Source organism: Protopterus annectens, chromosome 7.part1, assembly GCF_019279795.1.
Source record: "Protopterus annectens isolate FY-2018-M chromosome 7.part1, PAN1.0, whole genome shotgun sequence".
In the NCBI taxonomy this organism is placed as follows: Eukaryota; Metazoa; Chordata; order Ceratodontiformes; family Protopteridae; genus Protopterus; species Protopterus annectens.
In genome coordinates, this window is record NC_056740.1 from 2,927,398 (window position 1) to 2,943,476 (window position 16,079).

The following is a 16,079-nucleotide window of genomic DNA, read 5'->3' on the forward strand; positions in this document are numbered from 1 at the left end:
CAGAGCCTGCAGGATTTTCCTTGCAGTCAGCCTGGTGAAGGTTGCCAGTTTTCTGGAGTAATGAGCTAGTTGCCCTTGTTTCTCTGGCGTGAGGTAGGCCATCTGGGTGTTTGTATTCAAGCTGGCACCCAAGAAAATTATTGTTTGAGAGGGTATTAGTCTTGATTTCTTTTTGTTGACTGTGTATCCCAGAGAATTCAACAACATTATTACAAACGCCAGGTATTTCAGAAGTATGTGTTTGCTGTCCGCTTGGATCAGGCAGTCGTCCAAATATGGGTATATCTGTATCCCTTGAAGTCTGCAGAAGGCAATTACTGATGCCAGGCATTTCGTGAACACTCTGGGCGCAGTAGATAAGCCAAAGGGCAATGCAGAGAATTGATAATGGGTTGAACCTGCAAGAAATCTGAGGTATCTTCTGCAATCTTGTCTGATTGGGACATGCAGGTATGCCTCCTTGAGGTCCAATGTTACCAGCCAAGACTCATTGCCCAGCATGGGAAGAAGCTGCTGTAATGTGAGCATCTTGAATTTTGGTACGAGTAAATATGTGTTTAGGATGGATAGGTCCAAAATAGGTCTCCAATCTTTGCCCTTCCTTGGTACCAGGAATAGCCTGGAATAAAAACCTTGACCCTGTTCTTGTGCAGGTACCTCTTGAATAGCTTTCATGTCCATGAGATCAGAAATTTGTTTTTGTGCCTCTGCCCTTTGATTGTCTGGCAGGTTTGGCATGCCTCTCATTTTTGGAAGGGTGTGAAAGTGGAATCTGTAGCCTCTGTCTATAATGTCCAGGATCCATTTGTCTTTTGTGACAATATGCCAATTTTTCGAAAATAACGCCAGTTTTCTGCCTAAAGGTGCTGCCAATTGAGCCTTGCTTGGCATGCAAAGGGGAAAGTCATTGGTTCTGCTTTCTGAATGGCTGTGAACTATCCACACCACCTCTTGGTGTAGGTGCTTGCCATTGTCTGCCTCTAAATGATCCCTGAGATTGCCCTCTACCCCTCGGGCATCTATATCTACCTCTTTGAGGTCTGTCCGTGGCTGGAAAGGAGCAATTTTTGAAGGCCAGTTTCTACTGAAACGTGGAGGTTGTACCTGTAGGAAATCTTTCACTGTTTGCATTGATTTTGCCTTTTCCTCCATTTTCTTTAATACCTCCTCAGCTTTAACACCAAACAATACAACTTTTTGAAGAGGTGCATCTAGTAGTTTAGCTTTGACATGATCTGGTAAGGTTTGCTCTTTGAGCCAAGCATGTCTACGTATGACTGATCCTGTAACAGCAGCTCTACATGAGGCCTCTAAAGCATCAAACCCACATTGCAAGGTATGTTTACCCACTTGCTCTGCACTATGCAACAAATCCTGCAACTCCTTCAAGTCTGGTTGTTCAGGTTGTGATATTTTACTTTTCAACTGAGATAACAAAAACTGTTGATACTTTAACATATGGAACTGACAGTTTAATGCCCGCATGGTTAAGGTGGCCGAGGTGTATACCTTTTCCCCCCACCTTTCTAAAGCTCTGGAATCTCTCTGAAGGTAATGGATTTTTGGCAGTGGAGGCCTCAATTCCCTTGGGACCCTGTGAAATGGTTTCTGGGTCAGCCGCATGGCTTTTGTATAGGAATTGGTGTGAATCAGGAACCCGGTAATACCTGTCAGGCTTGACTGGAGCTGGAGGTAAAGAATCTGAGTTGAGGCTGGCCTGTGAATACACATCATCTAGTATGTCTAAGACAGGAGGGATAGCCACAGGCCTATGCTGAGGGAGCAAGAGGAAATCCCTGAACCTTTTCTTGGAGTCTGAGTAATCTTGGCCTTCCCAGTGGAAGTGTTCCCTCAAGGTATGCAAGGTTTCCCCAAAAGAGTAGTCCTCAGGGGGGGAGACAGAGGGAATGGACTCCTCTGCATCAGAATCTTCGAAAGGGGAGTATGAATGTTCCTGGTCTTCAGAATGTTCTGAAGTAATGGAGGCCTGGTCCGAGGAAGGGTATTCTTCCTCCACTCTGGGCCTTTTGTCCGAGGGGGTTACCCCTGATAAGAGTAATCAAATCCTCAGCCATTTTGAGCATCTGCTTTTTAGGCATGGGGCCTTGAGAGGGACCCTGTGGAGCTTGTCTTTTAGAATGCATGGCTGCTTTAGATTTAGTGAAAGCCTTAATGGAAGAAGAAGGCCTGAAGACACCTTGAGAGGTGGCAGGTCTGTCTAAACCCTGAGTTTCCCCGCCAAGAGTGGCTTCGGTATCTGTAGTCGGGGTGTGGGCCGAAGAGCCTGTGACCTCGGGCACAGAAGACACCGCTAATGAAGTGTCATCGGTAGTCAGGGGCTGCGTAGGCACCTCGCTGAGAACCGGGGCACCAGTAGTCGGCTTTAGCGTGGTGTCGGTAGAAGTCGCGGACCTCGTATGTCGGTCCTTATCTTTGTGTCTTTTACTCAAAACTGGAGTCGGATTATCCGACGACATAATGTAATTAAACTTTTTGCCAAAATAGTGTTGGGCGAACTCCACCAGACGCTTAGTGCGTCTGTTGAATGTAGCACAAAAACGACAGGCCGAGATGTCGTGGTCTGGGCCTAAGCAAGGAATGCAGAGGGAATGGAAATCCTTATGCGGTATTTTCTTCCCACATGAAATGCAATTATTAACTTTGTCTGACATCGGTCTGAGGCAAGAAAAGTTTCCCCAATGGGGTACTTAGCTTTCAAGAAGACTTCGGTTGAAAAATATTCGTAATCTCAGGAGCTGGCCGACCGGCACTTGCGAACTGCTTCTGCTTTGGGCACCACGCGGCAAGAAAAGACTGAAGAAAATGGCGTCGGCTGGTTCTTTTATACCCCTGTCGCACTGACGTCAGGGAAGAAGCGACGACATCCGACACCGGACCTAGAGTTTGGAATTCGGCCGACCGAGGACCCGCCTGACAGGAAAACCCATCTGTTATGACTGCAGCTGTATGCACGATGACCATCCTGCCCATCAATTAGCAAATTAAAATGAAGATGCAATCATAACATTGGAAAAAAAACGATAGCTGGACATCCACAATTAAAAAGGAAAACCAATATGAGGTATAAGGTGGTAGATTCAGGTTTAATTCAAATTATCTGCACCAATGCACATTTCTCAACTGCCCAGGATTTTTGCCTCATTTTTGGTCTGTTCCTCATAAAATGTGTGGTTTTCTGGCACATCACAGAGGAATGACGTCACTAAATAATGACATACATTTGAATTTCAGTCTTCATCTAACAAATTCTGATATTCTAGCAACTTTGAGCAATATCTAAAATCTGTCCCTATTTTGGAGCCTTTGCCCCCCCCCCCTCACTATTTTAGGCTTTGTCCAGATTTCTTGTGTTAAGAGGTTGAGAGGTATGCTCCAATGCCACAGATCACCAATTACTGTGTGATCCAATTTTAGATCAATAATGGGGGCAACACTGCAGTCACCAGTAACTAAAAGTTTTGAAGCTGAGGGGTTGTGGATGAAGTCTTTCAGGATCCTGACAAGTTCAGGTATTATATTCAAATCATAGAAACATACCATTCAGCTGTTCAACAAGGCTGGTTTTCAGCACATTTTTTGCTCTGCTGACTTCACTCTCGGTCACACTGGTGCATAGTCTCATCCTAAAAACAAACAAAAAGAAACAGACCTTCAATAACCCAGAGTGTGCTCCAGTCATGCCTGACAATAGGCACTTGCATCCAAGCTGGTACACAAATTATTCAAAAACAGGTCTGATACTTAAAAAAAAAAAGTCTAGAACAACTCTAACCAGTTCCGGTTTTATTTAATTTAGTCTTGCTGCATGACTTCAGTTTTCAGTATGTTATGAAGATACTTTTATCTGAGACCTTGATGGCTAAATGTTATGAAGATACTTTTATCTGAGACCTTGATGGCTAAATTTATAAAAAGTCTGCATGTACATGCTATGCTGCTGCTTTACTAATACTTCTACGGTGCAATATTATGTGTATTTACACTGCTGTCTTGTGCTTGAAAACAGTCACGTGTGGCAAACAAAATGTACAATTATAAAATATCCAGTCAAAGATCCTCAGACTCATTTAAGCAGCTTAAAACTGAGGGGGTTCAAGACTCTGGCATAACCTGAGGAAAGAAACCATAAAAATTATATAAGCATTTACAATAAAAAAAATGAACAAAAAGTAAGACGTGAAGTGTGCACTGTGCAAGTGTTACTACACATGTAGTGGTATTAAGAATGAGGTACATCTCTCCAGGTCCTGGGAGTGGCAATTTTCAAATTCACATTTCTGGATGTCTCAGTACTTAAGCACACAGTAACTTTAGCCTTAATAATTTAAGAAAAAGATAATTTATACATCTGACTTTTGTCTGCTACTTTACACAATTAGTTTCAAAGGAAATCACTAACCGGGGGGGCCTAGTTGCCTGACTGTATGTAAAAAAATATACATACATATATATGAACAGACAACTCCCACAAAGTTTCAAAAGCACAAGCTTTTCTATCACAAAGCTCAATTCAATAAACCTGTACTCGGCCAGACTCAGGGTAGCTGGAAGTGTGTGGGGACAAACTGGGGTACATGATTTAATACAAAGAAAAGCAACATTACGCAGGGAAAAAGTATGAATCTAAAGAAAAAAAATGAAGTGAAACAAAGCAATGCAGAGAAGCCAAGTAAATAAGCACATCTCATCCGAAAGGAGTCTTTAATATATGTTGTTTTCACAGTATGGATACACTGCTTTTGCAGACAATAAGACATAATAAAGACTTCTACCAATAAAAAAAAAGTGTTATCAGTACTGTGAAAGCGCTAACATACATTAAAGGTTCCTTTCATATGAGACGTGGTTATTTGCTTGACTTCTCTGTATTGCTTTGGTTCACAATGTATTTTTGAACTCTTATTTTTGTTTTAAATGAACCATTTATCCGTTCTGCTTTGTTTAAAGAAAAAAATTGTTTAATGAGGGTCTCTAGGTAAACGCTAGAGGAAGCCAAGAGAGGGACATAACCATTCCTATCTGAATCGCAACACGATCTGGGAAGGACAGTTACTCAGGGGATCTTAACTTAAGATAGCAACTCAAACAAAACATGTTGGAGAGAGATGCGTCTCTCTCAGAGAATATCCCATCTTTGGAAAAGGCTTCCTATTCACATTTAGCAGAGCCCTTCCCTAACCCTCTTCAAATGCAATTTACTCAATGGTTGGGGAACTGCAATTTCACACCTGGAGTAGTGCCAATGTCCCTTATGGACAAGGGCAATCTGTAAGCTACCCAATGCACAAGCACAAATCCATGCCATCCTCTTGCCCCCTTGGGGCCATATATTGGGTAACTTCCTTAATCCATATTTTATTTTCCTTAATCCATATTACATCAGAACAAGACAAACACTGGCATATTTATATTTTCCTCCCAAAAACCTGCACTTTTAAAATTGCTCCTGTTCTGTAAAAGAAAACAGCATGTCAAACACTGGGCAGTCCTGCTGGTCAGTCGGTCTACTATCCACTTACCAATACAAAATCTTACCATAACATTCCATCTATGTTGTTGACCTTCTTCCATTCATCACTGATGGGTTCGGTTCTGAGCCCTCAGAACCGAGTCGGCCTAATACCAAGCTTGCATACACCAAAAACTCGAGCGCTAAGCTGCTACCCACAATGCCCTTCTCTGTTACCTCAGATCAAGTTTGTATGAAACATGTAAAAGTAAAAACCAGAGGCCATTTCTGTGCAAAAACCCTGAAAACACCACAAGGACCCATAAGATCCACCAGGAGCCTTTGGTGGGGGATGCAGGGTGGGATGTGATGAATGGAAGATCAACAACACAGATGGAACGTTATGGTAAGATATAACTTCTTTATCTGATGATAATCTTATTCCCATTCCTCACTGATGGGACAGAATCCCAAGCTACTTGAAACCCTGGGTGGCCCTTATGGAAGAACATTCCTGAGTACCACTGAGCCAAAGGCCACACTTCCCCTGGAGACCATGTCCAACTTGTAATGTTTGGTGAAAGTGTGAGGTTTAGTCCAAATGGCTGCTGCACAAATGTAGTCTATAGGGGCTTTGGAGTAAAAAGCAACAGAAGTTGCTATGGCTCTCATTGAATGTGCTTTGATATTGACAGGTTTAGGCTCATTCGCATGTGAATATGAAAATGCAATACAATCTCTGAGACATTCTGATAAAGTGACTTTTGATGCAGCATATCCCATTTTTGGTCCAGAGAAGGAAATGAAAAGTTGATCTGACTTGCGGAATGATTTAGTCCTATCCAGGTAAAAACGTAGTTGTCTATGTACATCCAATGAATGTAGACAGTATTCTCCTTTATTGGAAAAACATGGAGTTTGATGGACTGGTTAACAGAAATCACTTTGGGGAGAAAAGATGGATTAGTACAAAGAGATACTCTGTCTTTATGAAAAATTAAATAAGGGCTTTTGATGCATAAGGTTTGTAATTCTGATATCTGTCTAGCTGATATGACAGCCACCAGAAATAGAGACTTCCATGAAAGAAATTTGAGGTCACATTTTGCAGCAGGCTCAAAAGGGGGTAAAGAGAAAGACTATAGTACCAGGGAGAGATTCCATGGCCCTAAAGGACGCCTGATTGGAGGCCTGCAATAAAAAAAACCTTTGAGAAATGTCTTGTATATGCAGGTGGAGATAAGTGGAACGCCTTCTAAACTGTTATGAAAATTGGAAATAACTGCTAAGTAGACTCGAATGGTAGAAGATGATGCTCCATTTTCAAACAGAGACAGGAGCTAAGAGGGGGTCTAGCATCTGTTCTTTAGACCAGAGAGCAAACCTTTTCTACTTATCTATGCAAAGTTTTCTGGTGGATGGCTTATGGGAGGCCAGAATAATATCGCAAACAGGTGAGGAGAGGGTTTCCTGCCTGGCGACTAACGGAAGTGGAGAAACCAAGCTGTCAGCTTGAGAGTAGACATATTTTGGAGAGTCAGCCCTTGGGGGGTGGGAAATGGAAGTCCAGACGAGGAAGGGGAACCAAACTTTGAAGCCAGAATGGGCAATGAGGATTCCCTTGCATCTCAACCGAATTGCTTTCTTCAGAAATAAGGGTATCAAAGGAATTGCAGGATAAACAGAGGAGACACCTGTGGGCCAATCATGAGTCAAAGCATCTCTCGGTGACCCCTCCCCCTCTCGGGGAAAGAGGGCAAAGAAGCTGCTGCATTTGCTGTTCGAAGGGGAAGTGAAGAGATTGCAGCAAGGCTGGCCCCATCGACTGAAAATTTCTGCCTTCACGTTTGGATTGAGAGACCACTTGTGTGGAAGGAAGATGCATCTGCTCAGCCTGTTCGCAATCACGGTGGAGCTCGCCAGGATATGCGTTGCTATAAGAAAGCAGTTGGAAGCTATCGCCCAGTGCCAAATTCGCATGGCCTCTCGACACAGGAGGTAGGATTTGGTTCCTCCTGGTTTATGTACCAGACTACTGACATTGTCTGACTGAATCGCAATTGTTCCTGATGGAAGGAGCGGATGTAATGCCTGCAATGCCAACAGCACCGCTCTCAACTCCAGAGCACTGATATGCAGGGTGGCCTCTAAGCTGGACCATGTGCCTTGGACCGTCTTTCCCTGAAAATGCCCCCCCCCCTCCCACCATATCAGGGAAGTGTCCATGGTCACTGTAGCATTGAGTTGAGGGGTCTGGAAGAGCCGACACCTAAGTTCTTCATCTGGCCTCATCCACCAGAGGAGATCTTACTTGCAGGAGTTGGTAAGGAGGATCTGAGAGTTTAGGGGGTGACGATTTGCCAATCATTGGGACAATTGGAGCCATTGTAACAGACTCCTGTGTAATCTTGCCAGAGGGACAATCGGAATGGCCACAGCCATGGACCCCAGAGCCTGGAGAACTTCTCTTGCTGACACTTTTCTTTGACAGAGTATAACTCGTACTTGCAATCTTAACTTCTGAAGTTTGTGAGCTGGTAGAGATACCACGCATGTTCGAGTATTGAAAACTACCCCTATAAATTCCAGTTGTTGGGTAGGTTGTAGATTGGATTTCTCCCAATGGATTGTGATAACTAGAGACTCAGCTAGTGAGCGTGTGTAACGGAGGGCCATTGTCAGGAGACGCTTGGTGGGTGTGGAAAGGAGCAAATCGTCTAAATATGGAAACACCTGGAATCCTTGAAGTCTCAGATGAGCTGTCACCACTGCTAGGCATTTCATGAACACTCGGGGGGGCTGTCGAGAGACCAAATGACAGGGTTCTAAACTGGTAATGATTGGCTCCTAGCTGGAAGCAAAGGAGACTCCTGGAGTGTTTGTCTATTTTGATGTGGTAATATGCATCCTGGAGGTCTACTGAGCACATCCAAACATCCTCCCGTAAAAAAGGGAGAATGGATTGAATAGTGACCATGCGGAATTTAGTTTGAACCACTGACTTGTTCAGATGGCTGAGATCCAGAAAGGGTCTCCAGTCCCCAGTCTTTTTTGGCACCAAAAAGAATAGAGAGTAAAAACTGGGGGGACTGGTTGGATGACTTTTTTTGACACAGCTTTATCTCTGAAGCCGCTTCTTCCCTTTGACTGGGTGGAACATCGAGAAGGTGCTTTGTAGGTTTTGGACGTGACATTAGAGGGATGTAATAGCCTCTGGAGATTATTCTCTGCACCCACCGATCTTTTGTAATAGAGTGCCAGGCAGTTTTGTGCAGAGAAAAATGAGCACTGACTGCTTCCAGAGGAAAGCAATCGGGAAATGCTTCAGGAGTGTTAAGACCATCCGGAAAAAGTATCCAAGGAGTCTTGAAGAAAGTTGGGGTTTGGAAAAACATAGGTTAAAGGCAGACAAGGTCTTTCTGTCTTGCTTCACCTGGCCAATGTGTCCTTTACTTTAGAACCAAACAAGGAAGATGGTTCAATAGGGGCATTCAAAAAGGAGGACTTGTAGTCCGCGAGGTCACAGATGCACACCCAGGCACGACTCCTCATGACTAGGCCTGCACCCGCAGCTCTAGCTGCTCCTTCGGTTGCGTGGGAGAGCAACCTCATAGAAGAGCTGGAGATAGACTCAAGGGTGGCAAGTTGAGAGGCAACCTTGTCTCGTGCCCAGTCAGAAACTTGACCTGCGAGGGTTCCAGAAAGTTCGTAAATTAGATCTCTTTGGAGTCTTGTGAAATGTGCCAAGTAGCTCAGGGACCTGACTGCAAAGGTTTGCTGAAGCAAAAACTCGCTTCCCTAGTCTGTCCACAGCCCGGGACTCTCTGCTGGACATGTGAACATTAGGACTTTCTTTCGAAAGATCCATTTTAGTGGCCACCGCCACCACCATAGAGTCGACTGGCAAGCCTCTAGACCAGTGGGGGGGTGTTCCTCTGGTGGGTAAAGATTCTTAACTGGTCTCCGAGGAATTGGGGTTCTTCCACGCATGCTGCACAACGAGCTGGACTACCTCGTCGGCAGGTGGGGTCACCCAAGAAGCAGAAGGCAGAGAGCGGAAAGCCTGCAGGAAGACTGACTCCTCCGAGGAAGGGTGAGGGCACCCCCTCTGTTTCAATATTTCCAGGATGTCTCCAAAGGAGACATCATCAGGGGGTGACCGTGGGGACCCCTCCCCATCATCACAATCTGTATCCTCTGAGAGACTCCTCAGGAGAGTCAAGGTGTTTCCTCTTATAGGCCTTCTGAGGAGGTTCTTCAGTGGGGATGTCTGAGGAAGACTCGGAAGGAAGAGTACCCTGAACTGGGGTTTCCTGCGGCTTCTGCTCTTAGTGTCCTGGGGAGGTGGCCCGTGGGAGCTGTAGCTCAGCGGATGCAGGGAAAAGTTCCGACGTAGGAGGAGCACTTCCAGAAGCAAGCACCCTTTCCATCAACCGGAAAGCAGGCCTGCCTGAAGAGGAATGGGAGCCCGGAACAGTAGGACAATCTCGAAACTGGGGTCACACCCCACTCTGTCAAACCCGCTCCCAGGGATGGAGCCTCAAGCAAGATAGAGGCAGGCGTTGTCCCCGGATCAGAGGACGGAACAGATAAACTTGGAACCGTGCTCAGAACAGAGGGTTCCGCCCCCGACCATGAGACGGAGGACGGGACGATTCAGATGGAACCAAAACCCAAAGGGGTGGCCTCGAAGCCTCAGTGGCTTCATTCCCCACTGTCAGCATTGAGGAATGGGTTTCCACCAAGGACGTCGGAGCAATGGGCTTCAGAACCGACAGATCCGAATGAGAAGTATAAGTGGGAGTCCTAGGAGCAATAGATCCAAACCCCAAAAAGTGGGATGAGTCTTAGGAACGTTTGTTATTCCTCTGGCTGTCAACAGCTGGTCCAGCAGGTGCACCACATTGAATTCAGAAAGACTCCTGGTGGACCTTGTGGACACTCCTGAAAAGGAGTCAGGTCAGTCCAGAAAGGGGCTATATGTCTGGCCTAAGAACTGGTTCAATGAAGGGGAGTACTGGGTCCGTGGTGTTTGAGTTATCGGCACCATAGTCTCCAACTTGGAGACGGGTAATAGAGGAATCAGCGACGTCGAGAAGGGACTCAGTGCAGAGGAGGCACTCAGAGTCTAGGTTATTAGTGGTTCCAAAGGGATTGTCGGAACTGCCTTTGGTACGGTAAAAGGTGAAGTCAGTGCCGAAACTATTGAAGAAAGTAAGGTTGGAGCCGTAGTTGTCACTGTGGATAGGACTGGTGCCATAGAGGTCGGTGCTGAAGGTGGCGCCACTGAAGTTTCTGTAACATCTATGACACTGGATAAAGAAGCAACTTGAGCAGAGCTTGGAACAGAAGCAATAGTCATAACTGGAGCTGATGAAAAAATTCTGTGCTCCATTGAAGATTTGTGGGCCTTGTGTTTTATGGGACTTGCCCTTATCACCAGCCGGTGAACAGGGATTTGAATGGGGACTTTTTGACCTTCACTGGAGGGGCTGAGACCTCAGACACAGAAAGAGCCTCTGAGAAAGGTGAGACTAACAGGCCTTTCAAAATCAGTTTATTTTTCTCTCGTTCAGCGTCCGCTGACTAAAACGTAGGCAAATCTGGCAAGGAGGCTTCACAGAGAGGTGAGAAATCCCCAGACAATGCACACAATCATCATGCGAGTCACTGTTAGGAAGCTTGCCACTGCAGAAAGTGCAATGTTTGAACCCTAAAGTACCTTTTTTTCAGACATATCCATACACATGAAAAAACAAAAACTACTGACTAAAGGAAGTGAGAATAGAGAAGAAGAAGATACCAACGATAGTATCAAACGATACAATAAGGGTAGGAGAGGGCGTACCAACGATGGTACAGGAAATACCCAACTGGTACAGCTAGATAAATAGAGGGTAGAAAACGAGTGAACTTGGGAAAAAAATTCAAATACACAAATATTTATAAAATATGACACTTAGCTGGAGAGCTCGGTGAAACGCTCCTATATGGCTGTGTGGCAAACGAGATCTGAGATAACTAGGAGAAGGGCATTGTAGATAGCAGCTTAGCTCGAGAGGTTTTGGTGTACGCGAGCTTGGTGGCAGACTCGGTTCAGAGGGCTCGGAACCGAACCAATCACTGATGAATGGGAAGAAGATTAACATCAGATGCTTGATTTCCTTGATAACCCCATTTGCAATGAATATTTCTGCTCCCAATTAAATATTTTTCAGAAAATAAGAACTTTCACAATTAGCACACATCCAAAAAAAAAAATTCACATTCAATATTCAAGCATAACAGTAATGTATCAGATACTCATTTGCAATCCTATATTCTAGCATTTTGTTTAAATTATACACAATACTTGCTATTAACACATCTTTCCATTTTGCCCAGTTTCTTCTGCCGCTAAACTCTTATTCTCATGCTTCTGTATTGCTTGTTATCTTAATTACATCCCTACTTTACTAATGCACTGACATATTGCAGCAAACCAACACAGTACAGAGTCGATTATCTGAATGATGATTCTCTGAAATGTCAATTATCTAACCACAGCCTTCCAAAGTTTTTGGGTAGGAAAAATCAAAGTCTAAATATATAAATGTTATACATATTCGCTTGTACGTTTTTTTTGAGCTTGTAGCCTGTTTGTGTATGAAAAATATTCTTTGTCTACTGGAATTGCTTAATGGTTGAAACGTGTATTCCCTGCATGCAGAAAAAACAAGATTTTAGAAGTATTTTATCCAGTTCAATTATATATGTTTGATTATCTGAACTATCTTAGCTCCAATTAGTTTGAATAATCGACTCTCTACTGTACTGGTATTTTAATAGCTCTTTCATATGTGAATTACTATATAAACTTCAATTATTAACTATTGAAGGAGCTGTACAACAGAATAACATGCCTCTTATAATTACACATGAAGCAGAGTAGATACATAAACTAGTTATATACCTCAGGCAGATTCCCTACCCAGTCAATTACAGTTGATCCCTCTCCCCATCTTTTACACTCTTCCTTTAATACTCCCTTCCCACAGTTATGTATGTGCTATATATGACCACGTGCCACATTTTTTCTATGTCTTCTTTTCTCTTAACCCAAGATTTTTTTTCTCCCTATTCTCTAGTTTCAATCTCTTCCCTTTGTCCCCTTTATTATATGTCATCTTCCACCCTCTTCAGTATAGATCTCTCTTTCTTTACGGGCTATCCAAAACATTAAAGCTTGCACTTCCTCTGTCTTTGGGGGTTCCCGAGATTTACATTTTTTCATAATCATTTTCTTGCACATTAGAAGTACTCCAAAGAGGGTTTGTTTTCCTCAAGAACCTGCATACTATTATCAAATAAAAAAGTACAGTTGTGTATACTTATGTAAATGTATATTTAATAGTGCTTCCACTGTTGCAGTAATAACACTTGTGATTTCCTGCCCTGAAAGCCTTTGGCCAGTCCAAATACCACAGACTTATCCTCCTCCACTCCAGGCCTGGTGGATGATCCCCCCCCCCCCCATGTCAAGACACCAGTGGATAAAGTGACATTGACTGCTGCAATTTCTTCAGGTGTTTCTCATCACCTCCAAGCTACAGACCCCTCTCTCCATGCTCACAGTAGGAGACATCACAGAAACCTATAAGAAAATCAGCTGGGTGCAGGGAAGTGAACCTAACAGGGAAGAAAGGGGATACCCACCTCAAGCCACAGCAAGGAATGGTTACTGCAACAGTGAAGACGGTCGAACATCTACATTTATGGTAAGGATACATAACTCTATACGCTTCATTGCACTTCACTGCTGAAGTACTAACACTTCAGGGATTCCCAAAGCTATTTAAGGAGGCAGGGTGGCAAAGAGTACTTTATGGCTGGGAGAGAAGTTCTAGAAACTGCTGAGACAAAGCTAACTTTAGCCCTAAAAAGCAGAACAGAAACTGTAATGTTTGGAGAAAGTGTGTAGAGTACCAGTTGACTCCAGAAGGGACTGGGTAAACACTCCCCTGATACAGGCAGTGGCATGGCACTCCCCGATAAAGGCAGAGGTAGCTGCAGTGGATCTGGTGCAATGTGTCTTGATGTGCTCAGGAAACTTTTTACCATGATACTTGCAACAAACTGCAAAAGAAATAGAAATCCATTTAGAAATAGTTGTATTTGCCAACAGCTTTCCCTTGTTTGTTAATTGCAAAGGCTACAAAACAGCTAGTCAGCCTTCCTGAAGTTTTCTGTTTTGTGCAGAAAAAAAATGAGCTGCCTACATACATCTAGGACGTGAAGGGCTCTTTCTCCTTTGTTCTGTAGGTCAAAGAAAACACAGGTAAATGTACTGCCTGGTTTACAGAAAATTCTGTGGCTACTTTAGAAATGAGAGGAGTTAATTCTCAGGGAGACACTATCCTTATGGAACCCGACAGATGGTTCCCTACACAAGTGCCTGAAGTGTAGAAATCCTACTGAATGAAGTAAGATCCATTAAAAGGGCAATTTACCAGGTGGTAAATTTGATATCTGAAGAGACTGCAGGTTGAAAGGGAGTTAAGGCAAGTTTTTCCAACACAAAATTTAGGTCCATAATGAAGCAGGGGGCCCTCCTAAGAGTTCTTTAGTGAAAGATATCCTTGAGAAATAGTTTCACCATTGAGAGGGAAACTAGAGAAGGTTGCAGAGGCAGGCAGGTACATGGATCTATGGCATGGATTTTAATAGCATCTCTTGTAGAACAGTTCCACCAGGTAAGGTAAAACAATGGAAATATTTGCTTGTACAGGTTGCTGCTCCTTGGACTGACACAAGAGAAGAGAATCTTTTCTAGTCTGAGATGCGGAATTTTCTGGTGCTGGGTCTTCCTAGCCTCTGAAAATTTGTAATATGTCCTTGTTAAACAGCTAGATGGAGGAGATGGGAATCTTTATCTTCCACCCTGCTACCTTAAGTGTTGTCAAGTTAGTGGGTATGTCAATCCATCTGCTCTGTGTTAGGGAATTCACTTCCAATGGCAGCTGCCACACTGAGTAGTAACTGGGAACCAGTACTGCCTTGACCAGAAGGGTGGTATTAGGGTCATCCTTATCCTGATATCCCTGATCTTCAGTAGCACTCTGGTGTGACAGAAATGGGAAGAAAGACATACAGAGATACTCCTGTCCATGGGAAGAAGGCATCTGTGTTACAGGCCCTACGGTTTGTGACCCTTGATAAGAAAGGGCAGTTGTGCAAATTGCACTTACCATAACAGATGTTTAAATTCCTAGCTGTTGCAATAGTACTTTGGTTATATGGGTTGTTTCCTGCCCAGAAAACAGCAACCAGCCATCTTCACAAAGCTCTAGCTCCCTCCAACACCTTCACTATGACTGTTAATTGGGCAAGCCCAGAGGAGGGAAATTAGTAGTCAGAGTGAAGAAATAGAGACTTTCTTGCCCACACCGAGAGAAATCAGCAGTTATCCAAAACCTCTAAAAAGATAGAACACAGCCAACTTCATATTCCAACAATTAACTATATACAGAAAAAAGGGGGTGGGGGAGTGTGTGCTTATTGCAGCACTGAGGAATTCAAACATTAACTGTTATGGTAGCTACAACTTACACAACTGTACTATGTTCATCATTCTCACTGCTGCAGTAGTCTTTTGACTACATTGGTTGATTAACAAAGCTTGGCTTTACTGGAAAACACTCACTCAGGCACTGCCATGATTGGTGTGGGAGAAAGGTTAGTTTACTTTTGCTTTGTCATATTTTGTATTGTTTCATTGCCTTCTACTTTGTCTACTGCTGTGTATGTTCTTTATACTATGTTTCAGTTGTATTCTGTTTTCAATTGCACATTTAAACTATGAAAGAAATCACAGTTGTCTTGTGAGTCAAGCAGAAATTAAAATTTCCTCCATACTGGTGCTGCTGTTTTTTAATTTCAACTTTCTTGCTAGCTGCCTTCCCCCTCTCTTTTGCTGGCTATCATCAGCAAGGCATAACATTATCACTTTGTGAAATCACTCCCCTACAGTTATTTATATTTACTGAATCCCACTGTACTCCAGAGAGCCAGAACACAAAGTGCCCACCCCCTTCCAATCTATCTTGCTCTTTTAAAATTAGTGGCTCTCCACTTAGACTGCTAAAGCTTGAGTTACCCCCCACCTTCTTTTATATCTAACTGCTTAGTGTACTCAGCAACTCTTAAGATATTAACCCATTTTTTCATCTTACCTTTAAAGTCTACAACTTCTAGTCCAAGACCACCAATTATCAGGGAGCCTAGATTCTGCCTCTCAGTAGTCATCTTGGGATTAGTGCCTCTGTTTTGCTCCTGGTGAGAGAATAGAATAGGGGCATTACTTCCTGGAGACTGCTTATCACCAGAAAGCCTGATCATTACTTCACAGGTGCCAGCTTGGAACTTGTGCTTATATTTGGCTCTTGCTGACAGAAGCAGAAACCACTGATTCCAGACTCTGATTGGTCAGTCAGTGGCTGTGTTGGACCTTCCTGATTGGTCTGGTTGGTATTCAAGGCATCTACTGGGAAAAGGATGCAACAAGCCTACAGAACCCCTGCATCATCTGGCACAAGACTGATGATAAACCAAGAGCCTGTGGCCTGCTTCT

At 43.7% G+C, this 16,079-nt stretch overlaps 1 protein-coding gene across 1 annotated transcript in view; it reads right to left on the bottom strand.

The window, feature by feature from the left end:
- LOC122807612 (cytochrome b-c1 complex subunit 1, mitochondrial) overlaps nucleotides 1–16,079 on the bottom strand; it is a 712,697-nt gene that overhangs the window by 336,304 nt on the left and 360,314 nt on the right. Inside the window, exon 10 of the mRNA XM_044078521.1 lies at nucleotides 3,559–3,644. Coding sequence (XP_043934456.1) covers nucleotides 3,559–3,644 — 86 coding nt within the window. The remainder of the gene's footprint in view (nucleotides 1–3,558; nucleotides 3,645–16,079) is intronic.